Source organism: Camelus dromedarius, chromosome 33 (assembly GCF_036321535.1).
Source record: "Camelus dromedarius isolate mCamDro1 chromosome 33, mCamDro1.pat, whole genome shotgun sequence".
Taxonomy (NCBI): domain Eukaryota; kingdom Metazoa; phylum Chordata; class Mammalia; order Artiodactyla; family Camelidae; genus Camelus; species Camelus dromedarius.
The window spans coordinates 13,090,161-13,111,153 of NC_087468.1; the positions used below are offsets into that span (position 1 = coordinate 13,090,161).

A 20,993-nucleotide genomic window follows, 5' to 3' on the forward strand; every position below is an offset into this window, starting at 1 on the left:
GGTGGGTGTTGAGAGGAGCAGTCATGAGAGTTACTAAGGCAATGTTTAAGGCTTGGAGACTTGAGAAATTTAAAGTAGCTGGTTAATCAGGAACTCAATTGTTAAGGGCCTTTTGGAGTTAAGGAGTTTTGACATCATCCTCAGGTCAGAAGGGAATCATTGATAATGCTTTTTTAATTATGGAAAATTTTAAACACATAGAATGGTAGACTAAGTCCTTATACTCAAATCCCACAGTTTTAGCAATGACCAGCTCATGGCCAGTCTTGTCGAGACCACTTCCTTCACCTCCAGGCGGTTGTTTGAAGCATATTTGAGACATCACATCATTACTGAAGATTTTTAGTGGGAGAGTGACATGATCAGTTTTGTATTTCAGAAATCACACATTCCTAGTAATTTTAACATATTTTTAAAATGCACACACCATCGTTTGGGTGCTTCTCATTTGCTCCTAGTGATAAAAGATATTTGTCTTTTCTGCATCACCATGTAATGTTTGTAGTAGTTTGCATTTTTCAGACTGTATGGAAGCAGGATTAAATGTTTAAATTATTTTATATATTTATCTTTCCATGTAGATAAGTTGGTTAATTTGCATTTAAAAATACTGTTAATGAACATATTGGCATTATAACTATAAAAATGTCATGATCAATAGAAAGGTTTGTTTCTAGGATTTAGCCTCCATAATAGCAAAGATACTAGTATTTGGAAAGTAACATTCAGGTTTTGGTTTTACTGTGAATGTTTTTTACAGATTCAAGTTGAAGAATTTATTATTCTGCTTTTGTGGTTCAGGTTTTGTTACTTATCTATCTATTGAGATTTTACTCATTGAAGCTTACTCTGATGGTGAGAGTTAATATAGATTGCTTTTATTTTAAAGCTATTTATAGCTGTCTGTGGGCCACTAAGTTAAAAATTCCTTCCTGCAGTTAGGTTTGCTTCCTGAAGTGTTTTAATTTCTCTTTCTCTCTCTCTTTCTTTTACAGTAGCTTAGTAGATGGTAGCTACTGCAATACTTCTTTCAGATAGTAGTGCACTTGTGCATTCATTTGTTCCTTTGGTGAGAGTCGATGCTCTTAATCTAAATCGAAGTTTAGCAAACTGTGGCTGATGAAGCTGCTTCTTACATTCTTTAAGGGTGTTTATACAAAAAGGGCCAATTTGCAACAGAAACTATACGTGGCCTGCAAATTTTAAATAGTGACTATCTAGTCCTTTATAGAAAAATTTGCCAACCCCTGAGCTAAATGAATAAAACTTAAATTCTTGGCGTGTGCTTCTTTTTCTTTTGGAAATGTTTCTATAAGATTCATTTTAGAATTGACATCTCAAAATTTAAAATTTTCATTGTCTTCTACAGAGAAGATGGTGAATTAGAAGATGGTGAAATAGATGATGCAGGATTTGAAGAAACACAAGAACAGGAAGCAAAAGAGGATGAAAAGCAGAAAAATGAGAAAGCCTACAGAAAATCAAGAAAAAAACATAAGAAAGAAAAAGAGAAGAAAAAATCTAAAAGAAGAAAACGTGAGAAACATAAGGTTAGTTAGAATCTATTTTTTATTCTTTTGATAAATTATAAAAAGTTATTCATAAATAAAACACTGAAAATTATAAAGTATAAATTATTTCCTATTTTCTTATAAAATACATAGATCGTATCTTTTTATGTATGTGCTTAATAAATTTTCTGAACATAATAATTAAGTGAATTATCTTAAAGACTTAAAAAAATAATCAAGGTGACTTTAATGCAAAGTAGAATAAATCTTTTCAATTGATGGAAGATTTCAGTATGCAGGGATACTGAAAGCTTAAAGAAAGAAAGTTTCATTCTTTACAGATGTAGATAAACAGTACTGGCATTGTCCATCCATTCATTTATTCATTCATTCATAGGTATTGTCGAATACTTGCTGTGGAAATCTCTGCACTGTCTGCTGGGAGTTATTGTAATGAGTGAAACCATCTCTGCTCTTACAGAGATTACATTGGAATGGGAAGGAGAGAGGCAGGAACCAACTGAAAACAAATGCTATCAAGAGCACTGTTGAGTGCTGGGTAGAGAATAATATGGACTGGGGTTGAGAAGAAGGGAAACCGATGCTGACAGAGAACTTAGAGAAGAGTTGGCAGCAGCAGTGGGGTAGTTTTTGAAATTCCCTGAATTTCCACCATTAAAACAGAGCAGCTAGTATAGCAAAACCAAAAACTCATTGGCAACGTCTACCAAAAAAGTGAAGTAACAGGTTATTTCAACAAACTTCAAAAACACAGATGGATAAGGCCAAACCACAGGCAGCAGCCAGACTAGAACAGGATCAGCAATTGTGTGTAATGAAGCAGAGGGAGGGAAAGGAACTTCCAGAAAACAAATTACCCAACAGTTTTCATTGCAAATGGATGAGTCCCCAGTGAACATGCAAAGCCTGTTGGCCAGACTGAGAAACAGCAATGGAAACTGAAGGGGCCTTGAGTGGATCCCAGTTCACACAGGCGTGTAAGGTGGCCATGTAAAACTGGGTGGTGCTGGGACGGTCTGGGACTGATGAACTCCTGATACTAATCAAGTGAATCTCTCCCGGGACAGAGCCCCACCCTGAGGAGGTGACTGCTGGGAGTAGCGTCCAGGTTGGGAGGACGAGAATACGAGGGCCAAGGGAGGAAATGTCAGGTGAAAATGAGGGAAGGGAGAGAGGTGGCATATATCAGAAGGCTCATGGCCACATTTCTCGTCCTTCATACGAGCCACATGAGAAGTAAGCCTAGAGGAGTGAAGCTAGGAGGGTTTTCCTGGCTTATTCCTGTTTTTACTCACAAGCAGTAAGATTGGATCATGATCACATTCCACCTAAGTTATTATTATAAAAAAAAAAGAGAGAGAGAGAAATGAAGAGAATGATATTCTTCCAGAAAAGAAAGAATGCCCACAAAACATATGAAAAACTTAACCTAATATTTCAAAACGATTTTAAAAAAAATAAGGAAATAATACAAACTATGGTCAAACAGCATAAACAGAATTTGGGGGAAGGAGGAGGTGGGGATCATTTGGTCATTTAGGCAAAAAGACCAAGTCACTTAATAAGGAAAGAAAGTCAGATTCATATTAAAATTTTTGATGTCAACATTTTATGCCAGAAGATAATGGAATAACATATTTGAATAAAATGTGAGCCAAGCATTTTATATCCAGGTAAATACTAACCTTCAAATATGAAGTCCTCAGAAAAACTGTATATAATAGAATTCAGGAAATATTGTTATTATGAGCCTTCCCATAGAATCTACTAGAGAACAAGTTCAACTAACCAGAATGACTGGTGGGAAGGCAAGAGTGATATACATACACTACATATTTACTTGTAAAACTAAGACTAAATGATGGACATAAGGGGGGGGGGAAGAATATTATGGATCAAAACATTACAGCTGTAAAAAAAATAAGTCAGGAAAAGCTGAAGAATATGTGGTAAGCAGGATAAGCTTATTGGTTACTTTATAGTTGTTAACTAAAAAATAAAATACAAATTGTATTTGAATAAAAAATACACTTCAAATTATTATCCTGGGAATGAAAGAGAGGAAGTGGAAGAAAAGGTTCCTGCCTAATTTCAATATTGGTCCCACTGGGAAACTAATAATATGCAAAGAATGGACGGGGACTAAGGTTACTGGGAAAAGGCAGTATGGAAGAAATAATTGAAACAAAAATACAGATCTTTCTAAATACCAGAAGATGTATTCCCCAACAATTCAAAATCCAACTCTAAGCTACGAACAAGAGAAAGATGTAAAAAACGAGTAAAGCTATACCAGGCAAATGTCCTTCTACCATAAAAGCATCAAGAGCTTAATTTAGTTCCGCACATTTTTACCGAGTCTGTTCTAGACATCCATGCTGGGAATGTAAGGACGATAAAATACAGAGCCAGTGTCTTCACTGGAAGAACTTAAAGAATTTTTTTAAAGAGGGTACTCAACCTGGGAAGGTGATGACTTTGACTAGGTATTTTGACTAGATTTGATGATTTTTTTTATTTTTTAGAAATTGCATTCATACTTGAAAAGCTTATTCTTGATATTTGTCAATCACTATCAATTACTTGTGGTGTGAATTTCACCGTTCAATTTGTGGGTTGAATTTACTTTATAGTTTGGAATGTTTCGGTATCTTTTAGAGTTTAGAGTACTTATACAATAGATTAAGAGCTCTGAAGCCATTTTAGGTAAGGATTAATTCATACTCTACTCGTGTTCTAGGACCCTTTTTGGTGTTGAGGAACCAATTTTATTTCCTTTAAGATTAACTTAAATTTAAGATCACTTTAGATCACAGAGGTGCAGTATTTTCTATTTGAAATCCTTGGGCCAAAGGGATGATGAGGAAAATGCTGCCATAAAGTCCCTGAAAAAAGAGGAAGGTGTACTTTTTCTTAGAAAATTTTAGTGACATTAGGGTAGAGGAGGTCTTCGGAGCAAGGATTTTTCAGTTAATACTTCAGAACCTACTAGGATAGTATAATCTGTTGGTTGGCACCTCTGGCTGAAACAAGCTTATCTAGTTACTAGTTAAATTTTCTTCCATTTGTAAATGTGACATATTTGGTTTTTCCTTCTTTTAGCATAATTCTCCATCCAGTGATGATAGTTCAGACTACAGCCTTGATTCAGATGTTGAACACTCAGAAAGCTCCCACAAAAAAAGAACTGGTTTCTACAGGGATTATGACATTCCATTTCCTCAGGTATTGCCTTTATTTTTATTGTCATAAAATATACGTAACATACAACTAACCGTTATAACTATTTTTCTCTTTATTTCTTTTTTAAAAAGTTGACATACGGTTGACCTACAACACTATGTTACTTGCAGATGCATAACATAGGATTCAGTATTTCTGTATGTAACAAAATGATTACCATGATAAGTCTGGTAACCATCTGTCACCTTACCAGGTTATTACAGTATGATTGACTATATTCCTCATGTTGTACATTTTATCCCTGTGACTCATGTATTTTATAATCGGAAGTTTATACCTTTTAATCTCCTCACCTATTTCATCAATTCTCCATTCTTTTCTGGCAGTCGCCTGCTTGTTCTCTGTGTCTGTGAATCTGTTTCTGTTTTGTTATGTTTGCTCATTTGTTTTGTCTTTTAGATTCCACATATAAATGAGATAGTACGGTATTTATCTTTTCCTGCCTGACTTATTTCATTTAGCATAATACCTTCTAGGTCCATCCATGTTGTCGAAAATGGCAAGATTTTATTCTTTTTTATTGCTGGGTAATATTCCATTGTATGTATACTACATCTTCTTTATCCATTCATCTATTGATGGACACTAAGATTGTTTCCATACCTTGGCCATTGTAATTAATTCAGCAGTGAACACAGGGGTGTGTCTGTCTTTTCAAATTAGTGTTTTTGTTTTCTTCAGAAAAATACCCAGAAGTGAAATTGCTGGCTCATATCGTAATTCTAGTTTTAATTTTTTGCAGAACCTCCATACTGTTTTTCATAGTGGCTGCACCAATTTACATCGTTTACATTGTTGTTGCCACCAACAGTGCCCAGAGATTCCCTTTTCTCCACATCCTTGGCAACACTTGTATTTTCTTGTCTTCTTGATAATAGCCATTCTGACCGGTGCAAGGTGGTATCTCACTGTAGTTTTAATTTGCATTTCCCTAATGATTACTGATGTTGAGCATCTTTTCATGTGTCTGTTGGCCATTTGTCTTCTTTGAGAAAATGTCTCTTCACTATTTTCACCATTTTAAAATATATAATTCAGTGACATTAAGTTTATTCACAGTGTTGTCCAGCCATCACCTCTAGGGGTTAGGGGTTCAGCATGAATTTTTACCATCTGTCTCTTTAAGTGCAAGCATTATTTGAAGTGTTTTAAGCAGAAAATATTTTAAAGCAACATGATATACTTTATATCTTTCTTAAGTCTGTTGTGCTGTATGAACGAAGTCTTTGATTTTGTGCTAGAAAAATCATGATGCTCTCAGGAGCACTGAAGAGTATTCAGGTCAGTGTGCATGTATCTGAAAAATCCCAGACTTCCTGAGTCCTGGTTTCTGCCAATCTGTCTGTATGCTTGTCTACAAGAGCTCTGTTCTTTCATCTAATTTGGTGTTCCTAATCTCCTGTGAGTTTAGAAACCAAATTACTGTGTCTGTTAAAGTTCTTATTAAATTGCTATTTCTGTTGCCTTCTTTATAGTTGAGGTTGCTCAGTAAATGACCATTGAATAAATAAGGTTTCATTAAAATCTCTTTTAAAATTTGAAAAGAATTCTACTTTGCTTACTAATTTTATCTAGTTAAGTGCATATGAGAATGTGTATGTGTATGTATGTATGTTTACACATACTTATTGTGTCTAGTGATTTTGGAGTGAATGATGCTACCATTTCTTAGAACATTTTAAAAGCTATTCATTAAATTATTTTTTTACCACTAATGACAAAATTTAAATCAGTTCAATTCAACAAAAACTGATGTAATATCTAAATTTCATCATTTGCAGTTAGGATTTTTTTTTTTTTTTTTTTTTTTAGAAATAGTTAGAAGTCTTTTGGAGACTCTTCCAATGAATGAAAACATGCTCAGGATGGGCATGACTATTTTAGATAACAAGGCGTCTGAAAATATCAAAAGCAATGAGATTCATAAGTAACAGTCACTAAAAGTAATTCCAAAAGACAAGATACAGAATATTTAAAACAGTGACAGAAGTACTGTAATAAATGCAAAGCCTTCTGTGGGGGCTACTGTGAGGGACACAACCAACTCGTTTGTATAAACAATAGCACATTTGTTTTAAGTAACTCATGTTTTCTTAAACATTATAGTTACTGTCATTATGTTAACTATTCTTTATCCCTATAGACACAGTGTAATTATTTTTGTTTCAAAAATTCAGTTAAAGAAATTTTTAAAAGGGATGATTTTTTTATATTTACCCACATTTCATTTACAGTCCTCCTTGTTCCTTTATGTACATGTGAGTTTCAATCAGGTATCATTTTCTTTTAACCTGAAGTATGTCTAGTCTTTATTCAACATTTCTTGTGGTGAAGACTTACTGTCAGTGAATTCTCTCAACTTTTATTTATTGGGAGATTGATTTTTTTCATTCTTATTTTTAATAAATTTTTATTTTGTCATACTGATTTACAGGAAAGTTCCAAGAATGGTGCAAAGAACTCGTGTATCTTGCACGCAGACTCCCCAGTTGCTGACATGTTACTGCATATGCTTTGCTTTTTCTTTTCTCTCTTCTCTCATCTTTTCGGGGAGATCTAATGTGCCTTTAAACTTATCTATGAATTCTTAATTTCAGCTTTTATATTTTTCACATCTATAAATTTATTTTGATTCTTTTTCAGATCTTCAAGGTAATTTTTGTAGTTTCTAGTTCCCTGCTGAAATTTTCCTAATGTCTTAAAAATAGCAAGCACAGATAATTTTAAGTCTGTCCCATGAATTCCAGTATCTAGTGGGTGTATTTCTGTTACCTGTTGCTTTTGCTGGGTCTCTTTCATGTGGTTTTGTCTCACATGCCTCGTTTGCCTGGGTTTTTTTGTTTGTTTGTTTTTGTATTGTGCACTGAGCATTGTATTCACAGAATGTAGTGTATTTTATAGAAATAATTTGAGGTCTAGAACAGTGTTCATTTCCTCCGAAGAGGATTTTCACTTGCTCTTGTCAGATTCCTAATGACTCTTACAAGCTTTGTTCTAGTTTCAAGATTTGAGATTTTTCTAGGCTACCCAGATAACTTAAGATTGGACTGCAGCCTCTGATTCAGGTTTTGAGATTCCCTCAAAATTGGCAGGTGGGGGTTACTAAGACTTCCATTTTTTCCAGACTGGACTTCTCCTTTTGTTCCCGAAGATTAAAGGGATAGTCAGAAGTGCTGTTGAACCTTTCAGCTGATGTTTCATGATGGGCTGATGCTTTCAGAGCAAAAACAGCTCCAGATACTACTCACTTCTGGGCATTTTCATCTCCAGAGTGATGGTCCTATAATCCTTCACTAGTTTGTTAGCTCTCTGAAGTCTACAGAGGGCTTGAAAAAAAAATATTTGTCTTATCTTTCCTACTTTTTTCAGGAGGAAGACTGATCTGATTACCTAGTCTGCCATTAGGAGCAGAGGAAGTTCAGTATCATTTCCTTCACATACGCTTTAAAGTTTACCCTAAGTACATCCTAAAAAACCCATTTAACTAGATAACAGGTATCTGCTATAAAAAAACTTATACAGTTACAGGCCCACAGCAGAATATAGTATAAACATCTAGCTATTAAATTAGAGGACTTAATCTGCCTTCCTTTTTCCTCATCCTTGTTCAGGGTCTCCTATTCCCTAATTTCGTGTTTACAGTGATCGCCATAGGGCCTGTTCCTGTGTTACAGAACCCAAATCTGCCCCCACAGATATTCTAGCAGCATATATAGCTTAATAATCAGTAACGTGATGGGAGAAACTATATCCTTTGGTAGAATTTTTATAGTCTTTTTCATTTCTTTTATCTTTAGGAGGGCTTTTAAAAATATTTACTAGATCCTTGCTGGTGAGTATATTTTGTTCATTCCAAATGATGAGCATGTGCGGTTTGAGGTGATAGGAGAACCGGAGCTGCTGTGTAACCAGTCATTCATTTAGTGCTTCCTGGAGAGCTTGCACTGCGTGGTTGGTGCCCTGCTTCAAACACGAAGCACTCCAGCAGGCCACGTTAGAGTCTGTCACTGCAGAAGGGGTCCTGGGATGGAAGGTTTGCATCACTGGAGAACTACTAGGATTATTTGCAGTTGGGAAAACTACGGAAGGGTAAATTGAAAATTTAGGATAATTCTGTTTAAAAAAGTAGAAATTATGGAGATTATTTTCGTAAAGGCTGTGAAAAATCAGAGAATTGAATTAACATTAATTAAAAGCTTTTGTGAAAGGCATCTAACCTCTGAAGGAGAGTTCATACTCACTCAGCAGAGTAATCTGTAATCATAAAGCATTAACATGTATCACTGAAGAACTAATATAATCATATTTTTATAAAGGGAAATGTAAGTACCATTCAACTAATTAATCTTCAACTTAATCAAAGCATTATTTCTTGTTTTATTTTCATAGTGGCTTTTTAAGAAATGTCAGAAACACTGCCTTTTGGCTACAGTTGTAAATCCCTTTGTGGATTTCTGAAGTGCTAGACTGAGAACAGTATATAAACGTGAAAAATACTGCTTAAAACAAGACAAAAATCTAATACAAATTTTGTCTTCAAAATTTTAAATTGATGAGCTAATTGATTTTGTTGATTGCTTTAGTTATATACTTTATCTCTATTTTAAAATTACTGAAAAGTACTTGTATTTCTCTGCATTCTATTAAAAAACACATAGTCTCATGTTGGTACCGTGCCAGGGCAGCATTTTTGCATCACATTTAAAATGTGCTAAACTGAAAATGAGTCATGGTCTGGGGTTTTCTAGATCCTCAAGTTGTAATTATGTGCAATTTTTTCTTGCTTTCTTATAAGAAAAATTGACAAAATATATGATGGAACTAACAAAAACATTTCAGTTAATAGAGGTGTACTTGAATACTATCATTAAATAAACTTCTAGGACTAAAATGTATTTATTTTTACATGCTTTACTAAAAGCAATAAAATTAATAATGTATATTCCAATAAATAGTTTTTAATGAGCAATTTATTCACTAGATTTTTTTTTACTATTGGGGAACCTACTTTTTCTATTAGACCTCAAATATAAACATTTTCTTTTTGTAAATTTGTCCATATGTATAGTTTTTTAAATGAAATATAATATGCTTAAATATGTCACTTGGGAATTTTTCAACGTTAGGAGAATATATATATTTTCTACCCTCCCTCCAAGCTATTTTACTGTCATTTCTTTATTTTCAAAAAAGCCTCTTCAGTGTTTTTGGAGAAGGAATTCATGTATGATGGGGTATGGATCTTTTTAAGGATTCCTGTGCATACAAACATGGGACATTGAAAACAAAAAGTGAATAAGACATACTCACCGGCAAGGATCTATGAACATTATAATGTTAAATAACCCAGAGTAGCATTTAGCTTTTTGAACTTAGTTTTAAATAGTGTCATAGTAAGTTTTAACCAAGAGGCAGAGCTAATAACTATGTTTGCCTCTTCTTTCTCCCAGCTTTCTGGGGGAAGAAAGATGTCCTGTGTTACTGTCAATTCCTGTATGTAACTGAAAAATCTTGATAATGATTATTCATTTTCACTTAGCATGGACATATATCAGGAAGCTACATGACATCAAAGAAGAGTCAACACAACAGAAAATTTAGAAGTAAAGACTATGATGAGTACAGCACCTACAGCGACGACAACTTTGGTACCTACAGCGACGACAACTTTGGTACCTACAGTCAGGAAGCAGAGGGAGACTTTGCCAGTCAGCTGAAACAATACAGGCAGACTAAAGAAACCTCAAGTACTGCTTTAGGATCATCATTTTCCAAAGAGCCAGGGAAAAAACAAAGATTGAAAGGAATTCATCAAGGTAAGTTTGAAGTTGTCAATTTGTTTTGAATAATGAGAACCTTATATAACAGGTAGCTATGGAGTAATAAGTTAAATTTCTTAGCCCTTTCCCGTGATCAGCTTATTGTTGTGGTTCCTAAATTTGTTTTTATTTATTTTGTCCTTGAGGACAGAAATCTACAACTATTTCTATCGGCATGATATCTTAATATTTGAATTTAAAAGATTTCCTAATATTTTAAAAGTATGTAAAAATATAAAACAACTTTCCTGTTGTGTTTTTCCCCTCCCTTCCATATGATACCTGTACACTGAAAAAACATAACCTACCTTTTTCTGTTGTCTCTGTTACTCTGTATTACTTTATATTTTAGACCTGTAAGGGCAGAATTCTGGGAAGCTATTCTTTTACTAGGCTTAAAGTATAGCAATCATCTTTGCTATGCAAATGTACTTAGGATTGTGGACATCTTTCAAGATTGGAAATAAGAACATAATCTAAAAAATTTCTGGAGTGATCACCTTTTCATCTGCTATGTTGAGGTACCTCGTCCCTGGAGAGACCAGGGCAAGTTACCATAGAACTTATTGGTCAGATCAGGGTCAAATCAACCTTAAGAATTGTCCAGTCAATAAATCTGCTTCAGGAAAACTGGAGTAGATGAGGCTGAGATGAAGTAGTGAGCATCCAAACCCTAAATAACTATCCTTTAGTTATCATTTAAAAAAGGAATCACTTATGAGTAAATTTGGTTATTTCTATGGCCTTATTTTTTCTTGATTTCCTAGCAGAATTCCTTTGAAAAATTTGTTGAACTAAAGAGAAAGGAATTTGTCTATGCATATGCTATTGTAATTAGTATGTTTGTTCCTGAAGTCTAGACATAGTGGTGTCAGGGATCATTCCAGTTGGGGAATAAGGGCAATGGAGAGGACTGTTCATCCCTTCCCACTGGGGTTTTGCCTTTCAAGCGCTTCCTGTTTGTTCTGTTAAATAACTGAGTATTGTATTTTATTTTGACTTTTATTTCTTCCCCCTGAATTATGAAAGTAATATATGGTCAAATGCAGAAAACTTTTCTATGTGTAGAAAAGATAACCCAGCAAAGATCAAAGATAAAACAAAAGCAACTTGAATACCTACACCCAGAGACAATTACTATTAATATTTTTGGTATATTCTTCTAGAATTTTTTGACAATTATTTAAAAAAAATTATACATACTGTTGTAAGTTGTTTTTTTATCCTTAATTATGAATTGTATCTTAGTCACTCTTATGTTAATGAGTAGATTTAAATGCCATGTATATCCTTGTTCCTTACCTTCCTTATGTTGTTAACATCCCTCAAAAAACAAAAAAATAAAAAGCAGTACCCAGGAAGTAAAAGGTAAAGATTGAATTAATTTTTTTCTTTGAATTTAGAGGGGAAAAAATGCACAGTGCACAGTACATTATAGACTTATTTTAAATATGATATTCCCTATAAACTAATAGATTGATGTACTGTTTTCTATGATATCTGAAGTACACTTTAACTTTTTTAGGTATTGAACAGAGGGTTAAAAGTTACAATATTGGTCGTGGACGCGGTTTGCCGAAGAAAATCAAACGCAAAGACCGTGGGGGAAGAACCAATAAAGGGCCTAGTATGTTTCAGGATGACTTTCAAGAGGTACTGGGAATTTATATATGATGAGGAGAGAAGCTTTTCCATCCTTTAACCTATTTGACTGCAAATAAAGCATTGTGATTATTTTTCTAAGCATTGTGACTTTAATGCTGCTTTCCTAGTAAATAAAAAATTTCAGTTCAGATCAAATAGATACATTCCCAAAAATGAAGTACTGTTTTAATTAGTTATGATACTAGTATAGAGATGTCAGTTTAGGTGACCTTGAAATAAAATCGATATGTCTGAAAGCACCTCAAAGTAAAATTGATGTATCTGAAAGCAAAAGTGTGTGCTCTATTAGTTCTCTGTTGAGCTCTCCTTTCCTAGGAGTCATCTCCTCTAAACGCAAATGGCAATGAAATGCTCATAGCTCAGTGTGTGGCAGGGCCAAGAAGGGAGATGGTGGTAACTTCACCTACTTTATTAGCGTTGAAAGCTTTGAAAGAGAAGAAAAGGAGATGTAAATGGTTGGAAAGATGAATTTATGAACCATATGTGTAGTAGATATTGAGTAAATATACGGAGCACTGAACTCTAAACAAGTACATTTCAGCCTGGTAGCCACTTTCGGGATTAGAGTGATCCAGTTCCTGCATTCTGCCACTGTTCCAGTAAGATTTGATTGAATTATATAGAGCAAGGTTGGGTTATCAAAAGCTGCAACCTTGATAGATAGAAAAGGGATAACGTACTATAACTGGAAAATGCTTAGTTTTCTGATCTCTGGGTTTAAAGATAATGGGCAACAATTTCTTAATATGTATTCCTTAGTACACTGTTGAGGAAGTTGTCAACAGGTATGACCTAAAAAAAGAAGTTCAGGCCCAAATAAATTTCTGAAACCTAGGACATGCTATTCTACTCTTGGGGATTCTCAGTCAACAGTATATTAAAGGCTCTGAGCAGGTTAGGCATAAAGAAGCCCATTTTACTTTTTTCAGCCCATAATTTTCAAAATTTACTTGATCATGAACTGTTTTGGTTTTGGGTTTTTTTTTTAAACCCCTGCACACCTGTTAACATTCACTCTTAACTCAGTATTGCCATGGAATAGCTTTGGAAACAATCTTAAAATTTCTGGGTTATTATGCTTGCCTGTCCACCTTCCTAGGCACCTGTAGAATGTGCTGCTTTCACTAGACCAAATTAATGTGAATGTTTTCTAAGTAAGCCTCCTCCTTTCTTCAATACTTAACATCCTACATGTGAAAAAATAATTAGCTTACAAGAAAGTGTGGCTTTGAGCAAGTTACAACCTATCTCTGAGCATCAATTTGCTTACTCTGTAAAATAACAGTACATATTAAATTAATTCTAAGGGTGCCTTCAAGCACTAGCATTTTAAATATTTACAGATCTGGGCCGCAACTAAAAGATTTCTTTATCATGTAATAGAAAATTGGAATAAATTCTTTTGCATTTATCAGGTGTAACATATTTTTCCTTTATTTATCAAGATTAAAATGTTATCGATAGTAAGTCAGTTTGTTGGCTCTCATGACAGATTTCTTCTTACGATTCCAGAAATAAGCAGGAGAGTGCCAGAGGAAGCAGCTCATGTTCAGGAGTGGTTTGGGGTAGAGTGGACACGCTAGAGTGGCCAACATAGATCCATTTCCACCCTGGCCTTTTCGAGGAGTGTAAGGTCCTCCGAAGGCCAGATAAATTCAGGGATACCTACATGTCCCCACTAATTTTCTTGAAAACTTGTCACAGAACAAACAAACTTGATGGATTTTAAAGACTTATTCATTCTGTTAGCCATAAAACTCCTAAAGTTATTAGTCTTTATAGTAGCTATTAAATTTTCTGTAAATACATACTCTTTTCCTGGTAGAGCCTTTAATTTCTTCTTCCCTGTAGTGTATGCCAGAAGTCTTTTATGCTCTTGTTCCTTACAGCAGTACAATATTAAAAGTAAATAAATTTTAAAATGTCCAAGTAGGTAGTTTGGTTTTCCCTCCCTTCATCTTTTCCTTCTCTTCCTCTGTCTTGAATTGTGTTTTCTTCGAGACAGTGTGATACAGTGCAAAGAATTCTGTCTTGACTCTACTAACATACCCGTAAACTTTGACAAGTCACTAATCTTCAGTTTTCATATTTGTCCAATGAAGGTGATGAACTAGATTACTTCTGTGGTTCTTCCAGCTCTTACATTATGAGAGATACTAAAGATGCGGGGCATTTGTGGTTCTTCTATGGGCTCAAGCTTAAAAGATCAAATCTTCCAGGCACTTTATTTTGTCCTGAAATTCTATGTGTTAAATTTGCTTTAGATTTTCTAGAATACTTTGATTATAGCCAGGTTTCCCATAGTTATGGATATTAAGATACTTACTACTCATTTAAATAGAACTAACTGAAGGACAAAACAAAACAAAACAAAAAAACCCCCATAATCCTCTACTAAAACAATGAGGCACGCCATTAGAAAGTAACATAGAAAGAGTGAGCTATTAATGAAACATAGGTACAACTTGGTGCATTTTTCAAGCTTTGGGGTTTTTTTTGTGTGATTACCTAGTATTTTTACTTTTTAATTTCAGAGTTATTCTCCTCAAGTTGCCTCACTGACTTTGTGTAATGCACTCCCTTTGGCTGCCTATTTTATTACAGCCCACAATTCTTTGTACAGGAGGCAAGTGTGAGCTGGTTATTTATATCTACTTGTTCTAAATGAGCCTAAAAATAGAAAATGTTTGTAAGTCAAATTTACGTAGATTTAAGACATTTTAAATGATCCTTTCAGAGTAGAGTATAAGCAGTTTCACTGTGTTTTCCTGGAACAATATGGGCATACGTATATTTTTTAGAAGAACTTCTAAGATTATCTTTTTCTGGTATTCTTGTACTTCTTCCCCAAGAATTCTTGTAGTAAAATGTATATTTCAGTTGTGAGCACTGAGGATCAGATTTAAGTTTAGCCATCTGTTACCTCAAGGGTTCACCGTGAGGCAGTTTCCTATTTTCAGTAGATTGTGCTTTGTTCTCCATCTTCTAGCAAATTGAGAGAAAAGGGAAAACTGATATCAGATCAGAAGAACAAATTGTTACTAAGCTTCTACAGTGTGCAAGGCATTGTGCATGCTGGGTGCTTGAAACACAGTGCTGTTTTATAGGGCTCATGAGTGGCAGTCCTTAGCTTGACTAAGCGTCATACTCTCTTGTTAGTCAATCTCTTTATACTTGTAGCAAGAGTTGAATAGGGGACTGAGGAGAAGAGCTAAAGAAAGCAAGTAGGGCTGCGGGACTTTCTACCATACACTACTCTTTTTTTTTTAATTGAAAAATTAAAGGTAATACTCTTCCTCGTTTTTTTTTTTTCCCTAGAGAGTGCAAAATAACCACACATGCAAGCAGTCTATAATTTTTCAGAGATCCATCTAGAGACATACACTAAGTGTGGGGGATAATCTTTTAGTCTTTTTTCTTTGCCTTTATTATTTATAAACTAAGATCACTTTTTCACTTAGTGAAGTATTGTGAACATTTTCTTATGTTCCCAAATTGTCTTTCCACCCTATGATTTTTAATGACTATGTAGTATTCTACCACCTAAATGTATCATAATGTGTTTAACTATTCTCCTAGTTATGGATGTGTAGAGTATTTCTAGACTTTTTGTTTGACTTGTAAATAATTCTGCAGTAGTTATTTTTATGAATAAATCACTGTATACCTTCTGGATAATTTCTTTTGAATAATCCTGAAAAGTACAAACTCTGTGTCAAACAATATGGATATTTTAAATCTTCTATCAACAGTACATGAGAGTGCATATCTTTTACATTTTCCAAAACTATTATTTTTAATTTTTAAATGTTTCATAATTTTATTTTGAAAAATGTAGTTATGTGTCCTCATTAAATTAGAAATAGAGTTCTTTGCAAGTGCTCATAGCAATAAGCAGTTTGCCAGAGGGATCTCTCTCTCCAAATAAATGAATAGCATCAGCACTTCCAGTCTTGACTGCTTTTAACTATCAGTGTGTACTGCTTTCCAGATCCATGTGACTATACATTTTAATACTGATTTAATATTTCATATGTTGCATTTAAATGATTTTTTTTCTTACAGTATAGTAAACCAGGAAAGAAATGGAAGGTTATGACTCAGGAATTTATAAACCAGCACACAGTGGAACATAAAGGAAAACAAATCTGTAAATACTTTCTGGAAGGGAGATGTATTAAGGTAAATTTATGGGGGTATCATAAATCATTTTTTAAAATGATCTAAAATAATCTTCTAAAATAATTTTAAAATTTAAAGTCATTGGAGGGTGGTTAGTTTTTCATTTCTCATATAGTTGTAATAAAATTGGTTCTTCAAAATGTATCTTGCATGGAAATATTGTATACCAGAACTGATTTAATTCTATTCTGGAACAATAATAGAATTTTTTAAAATCAGATTATATTGAACAAACACATGATGCTGACTCTGTGGCAAGTACTGTTCAGAGTGGATTACTAATATTAAATCTTTACAGTGACACAATGAAGTTGTTACTGTTTTTCTCCACGTTTTAAATATGGCCAAACGAGGAGGTTAAGTCAGTCCCCATAGCAGCTCAGCTAGAAATTGTGAGTGCTGAGCGCTGGTGAAACCGAGGCCGTATCCTCTGGAGGCCGTGCTCACTGTGCCGCCTCTCTGCACGTAGTCACATCCACTGTCTTGGGCAAGAGTTCTAAGGGATTGTTTGAATTATTATTAGCTCATTATTTAAAGACTGAAGATATGACCATAGTTCTACCATGAAACACCATGGAGAAAATTCAATTTGACGGTTTCTTTTTTCTTTTTCTTCTTTTCTTTTTTGTGAACAGGGAGATCAATGTAAATTTGATCACGATGCAGAGTTGGAGAAGAGAAAAGAGATCTGCAAATTTTATTTACAAGGATATTGTACCAAAGGAGAGAACTGTATTTATATGCATAATATCCTTTATTAAAATATATTAACCAAAATATTGAGGTTTTCAAGCATCATTGAGGGTCTAAAAATCATAAGTTCAACCTGGAAAGCCTAATTTGGTTTTAAATTTAAAACAGCACATTATATAAATCAAGTCTAGGCAGCCTTTTTACTTCAAAAGGGAAACTGAGTTTTTTTCTTTAGGGAAATGAAATAACTTTCTTTTGGGAAAAAAAAAAGATCTATGAAATAAAGGTACTTTATATTTAATATACTCAGCTTATAAATATTTCAAGAGACTGTGCTTTCTGAAGGAGTATTTGGCAAAATATTTATTCTGTGACTTAATTATTATTTTCTTAGGTTTATAAATAATAAATTATCATTGTTGAAAATTATAAAATCAAAGTTTTGTCAGATCTTACCACCCAATGATAAACACTGTATGTTCTTCCCTATTTCTTCCATTGGAAATCTATACTTTGAAATTGTGTTCTTGCCTCCACCAAATGACATATGGGGTGTGTGTGTATATATATATATGTGTGTGTGTATATACATACATACATACACATATATATATATGTATGTAGATAGATAAATAGATAGATAGATATAGAGATGTATATATATATATATATATATATATATATATATATATATATATATAGTACATTTTTCTGTGTTAACCCTGACTCCTCCCCACCCCAAGCTGGTTACTCACTACCACACATGACTACTGGAGCTTTTCCCCACTGATTTGAAACTCAATCTTTATCACAGATGAACTGCTTATATGTATGTTTTTGTTCTAGACTTTCTGTTTGGTTCCATGGATTTGTTCACGCTCATGTCTCGTGTTGCTTTGCTGTGATTTTTTTTCTGCCTCCCCAGCACACTGTGCTGTTTGGTAGATTCTTACATGTATTTCCCAAGGTAAATTTGTCTACTTTAAAAAATAACGTATAGAAGAAAAGAAAGTGAAAAATCTGTTACCATAGATCTAAATGTAATAAATGAAACCATGCAAATACTGGAGAAATATACCAATGGATTCCTTTATAATCCAGAAGAACAGAAAACTTTCCCAAGTATGCCTTGAAATTCAGAAACAGTAAGGGAAGACATTGAATACTTGACTGCATAAAATATTTTAAAATTTATATAACAAAAATATGGCATAAACAATGTAAAAGGTAAATAATAAAATGGGAAAAAATTGTTTGCAATATATCACTTAAAAGAGGTAATAGCCTTAATATATGAGTTTCTAAAAATTGAGAAGAAAAATGGGGCAAGAGGTACAGATAATTCACAAAAAGAGAAATGCAAATGACTCCAAAACATATGATAAGATGCTCTATCCTGTTCATAATAAGAGAAACGTAGTTACAAAGCTACTCCAAGCAGCATGGCACTGGCACAAAAACAGACACATAGATCAATGGGACGGGATGGAAAGTCCAGAAATAAACCCACGCACTTATGGTCAATTAATCTATGACAAAGGAGGCAAGAATATACAATGGAGAAAAGACAGTCTCTTCAACAAGTGGTGCTGGGAAAACTGGACAGCTACCTGTAAAAGAGTGAAATTAGAACATTCTCTAACACGATGTGCAAAAATAAACTCGAAATAGATTAAAGACCTAAATATAAGACCGGATACTACAAAACTCCTAGAAGAGAACATAGGCAGAACACTCTTTGACAGAAATTGCTGCAAGATTTTTTTCGAACCAGCTCCTAGAGTAATGGAAATAAAAGCAAAAATAAACAAATAAACTTGTTAATTTGAAAGGACACATGCACCCCAGCAGCACTATTTACAATAGCTAAGACATGGAATTAACACAAATGTCCTTCGACAGATGACTGGATAAAGAAGATCTGGGGTGTGTGTGTGTGTGTGTGTGTGTACACACACACACACACACACACACACACACACACACACACACACACACATGGAATACTACTTAGCCATAAAAAAGAAAAAATAATGCCATTTGCAGCAACATGGATGGACCTGGAGATTATCATTCTAAGTGAAGTAAGTCAGAAAGAGAAAGAAAAATACCATATATCACTTATATGTGGAATCCAAAAACATAAAGCAAAAAAAAAAGTGCAAATGAAACTTATCTACAAAACGGAAACAGACTCACAGACATAGAAAACAAAACTTATGGTTTCCCAGGAGATAAAGAGGGTGGGAAAGGATAAATTCAGAATTCGAAATCTGCATCTCTTGGGGAGTGATGGAAATGTTAGCTATCTTGGTTGTGGTGGTGGTTTCATTGGTGTATACATTTATCAAAATTCATCAAATTGTACACCTGAAATAAATGTAGTTTACTGTACAGGAATCATACCACAATTTTTTAAAAAGAAACGTAATTTAATCTATGTCGAGATACCATTTGTAGCTCTCAGATTTTCAAAAATACACATACATGCAAAAAGTGACAGCAAAGTTTGTTAGCAAGGCTGTGAAAAAACAGACACACTCAGACCTCACTGGTGGGAATTCAAAATGGTATACCCTTATGGAGGGGAGCTTGGCAGTGTCTGGCAAAATTATACATGAATTTTCCCTTCTACTTAGCAATCCTACCATTTTGCAAATTCTAATGAATCAGTGGATCTGGGTAGTGATTACTGATGGCTGCTAAAATCATCTTGTGAAAAGTTGGTCAGAAACTTTGTAATTGATAGATTGGACGGACAACACCTGAACCAACTGGTCAGTCTTACTCACTGAAAAGAAACAACCAGGCACTAAATGCCTTCTGATACAATGCAATGAAACACCACCTGTGCCAAATGTTGACATTATCAAATGAGTGATACAAACTAAAAGTGAAAGGAAACTTGAGAGATTTACCAGCTAGATGCAGTTTGGATCCTGAAAGGCATTTTTCTGAAAAGTCTGGGAAGTTTACAGGATAGTAGAAATTAATGCATTCATTTTTCAGATTGATGATAAGGTTGTGATTGTTAAGAAAAATACTCCTTATCTGTTCAAAATAAACATGGAAGTATTTACGAATGAAATGTATCTCTCCAGTGTTTGGAGGGAGAGTAGCTAGGAGCCTTCAGGGGTGGTAGAGATCTCACAAAACTGCCAGATGATAAACATTGTTGACCCTGTGTGGCCACCTGTACCTCTTGATTTAACATTTCCTTTAGATGTTGGTCTCCAAAATCTTAAGTAAGATTAACCTGTGGTTCTCTCTCTTTTTTTTTATTTTATTTATTTATTTATTTTTTTAACATTTTTTATTGATTTATAGTCATTTTACAATGTTGTGTCAAATTCCAGTGTAGAGCACGATTTTTCAGTTATACATGAACATGTATATAATCATTGTCACATTTTTTTCTCTGTGAGCTACCATAAGATCTTGTGTATATTTCCCTGTGCTGTATAGTATAATCTTGTTTATCTATTCTACAATTTTGAAATCCCAGTCTATCTCTTCCCACCCCCTGCCCCCTTGGCAACCACAAGTTTATATTCTATGTCTGTGAGTCTATTTCTGTTTTGTATTTATGCTTTTTTTTTTTTTTTAAGATTCCACATATGAGCGATCTCATATGGTATTTTTCTTTCTCTTTCTGGCTTACTTCACTTAGAATGACATTCTCCAGGAGCATCCATGTTGCTGCAAATGGTGTTATGTAACCTGTGGTTTTCATTGTTGGAATACTTGACTTTACCGTCACACATCAGGCCCTTTTATTTTCTTCATAAAGTCTTGCTACAAAATTTATATGTTCTGTGTGACAATTTATTCTATTGTGTAAAGTAACAGAGTTTACATA

At 34.1% G+C, this 20,993-nt stretch overlaps 1 protein-coding gene across 3 annotated transcripts in view; it reads left to right on the plus strand.

Annotated features, from left to right (window-relative positions):
• ZC3H6 (zinc finger CCCH-type containing 6) overlaps positions 1–20,993 on the plus strand; it is a 47,379-nt gene that overhangs the window by 17,321 nt on the left and 9,065 nt on the right. For 2 of the 3 annotated variants that reach the window (XM_010984889.3, XM_064481923.1), the window contains 6 exons: positions 1,370–1,550; positions 4,635–4,757; positions 10,315–10,591; positions 12,120–12,247; positions 16,325–16,441; positions 17,077–17,188. In XM_010984889.3, the coding sequence (XP_010983191.3) occupies positions 1,370–1,550; positions 4,635–4,757; positions 10,315–10,591; positions 12,120–12,247; positions 16,325–16,441; positions 17,077–17,188 (938 nt within the window). Of the gene's footprint in view, positions 1–1,369; positions 1,551–4,634; positions 4,758–10,314; positions 10,592–12,119; positions 12,248–16,324; positions 16,442–17,076; positions 17,189–20,993 lie in introns of those variants that run through there. The other variant, XM_064481924.1, reaches the window with a different exon arrangement.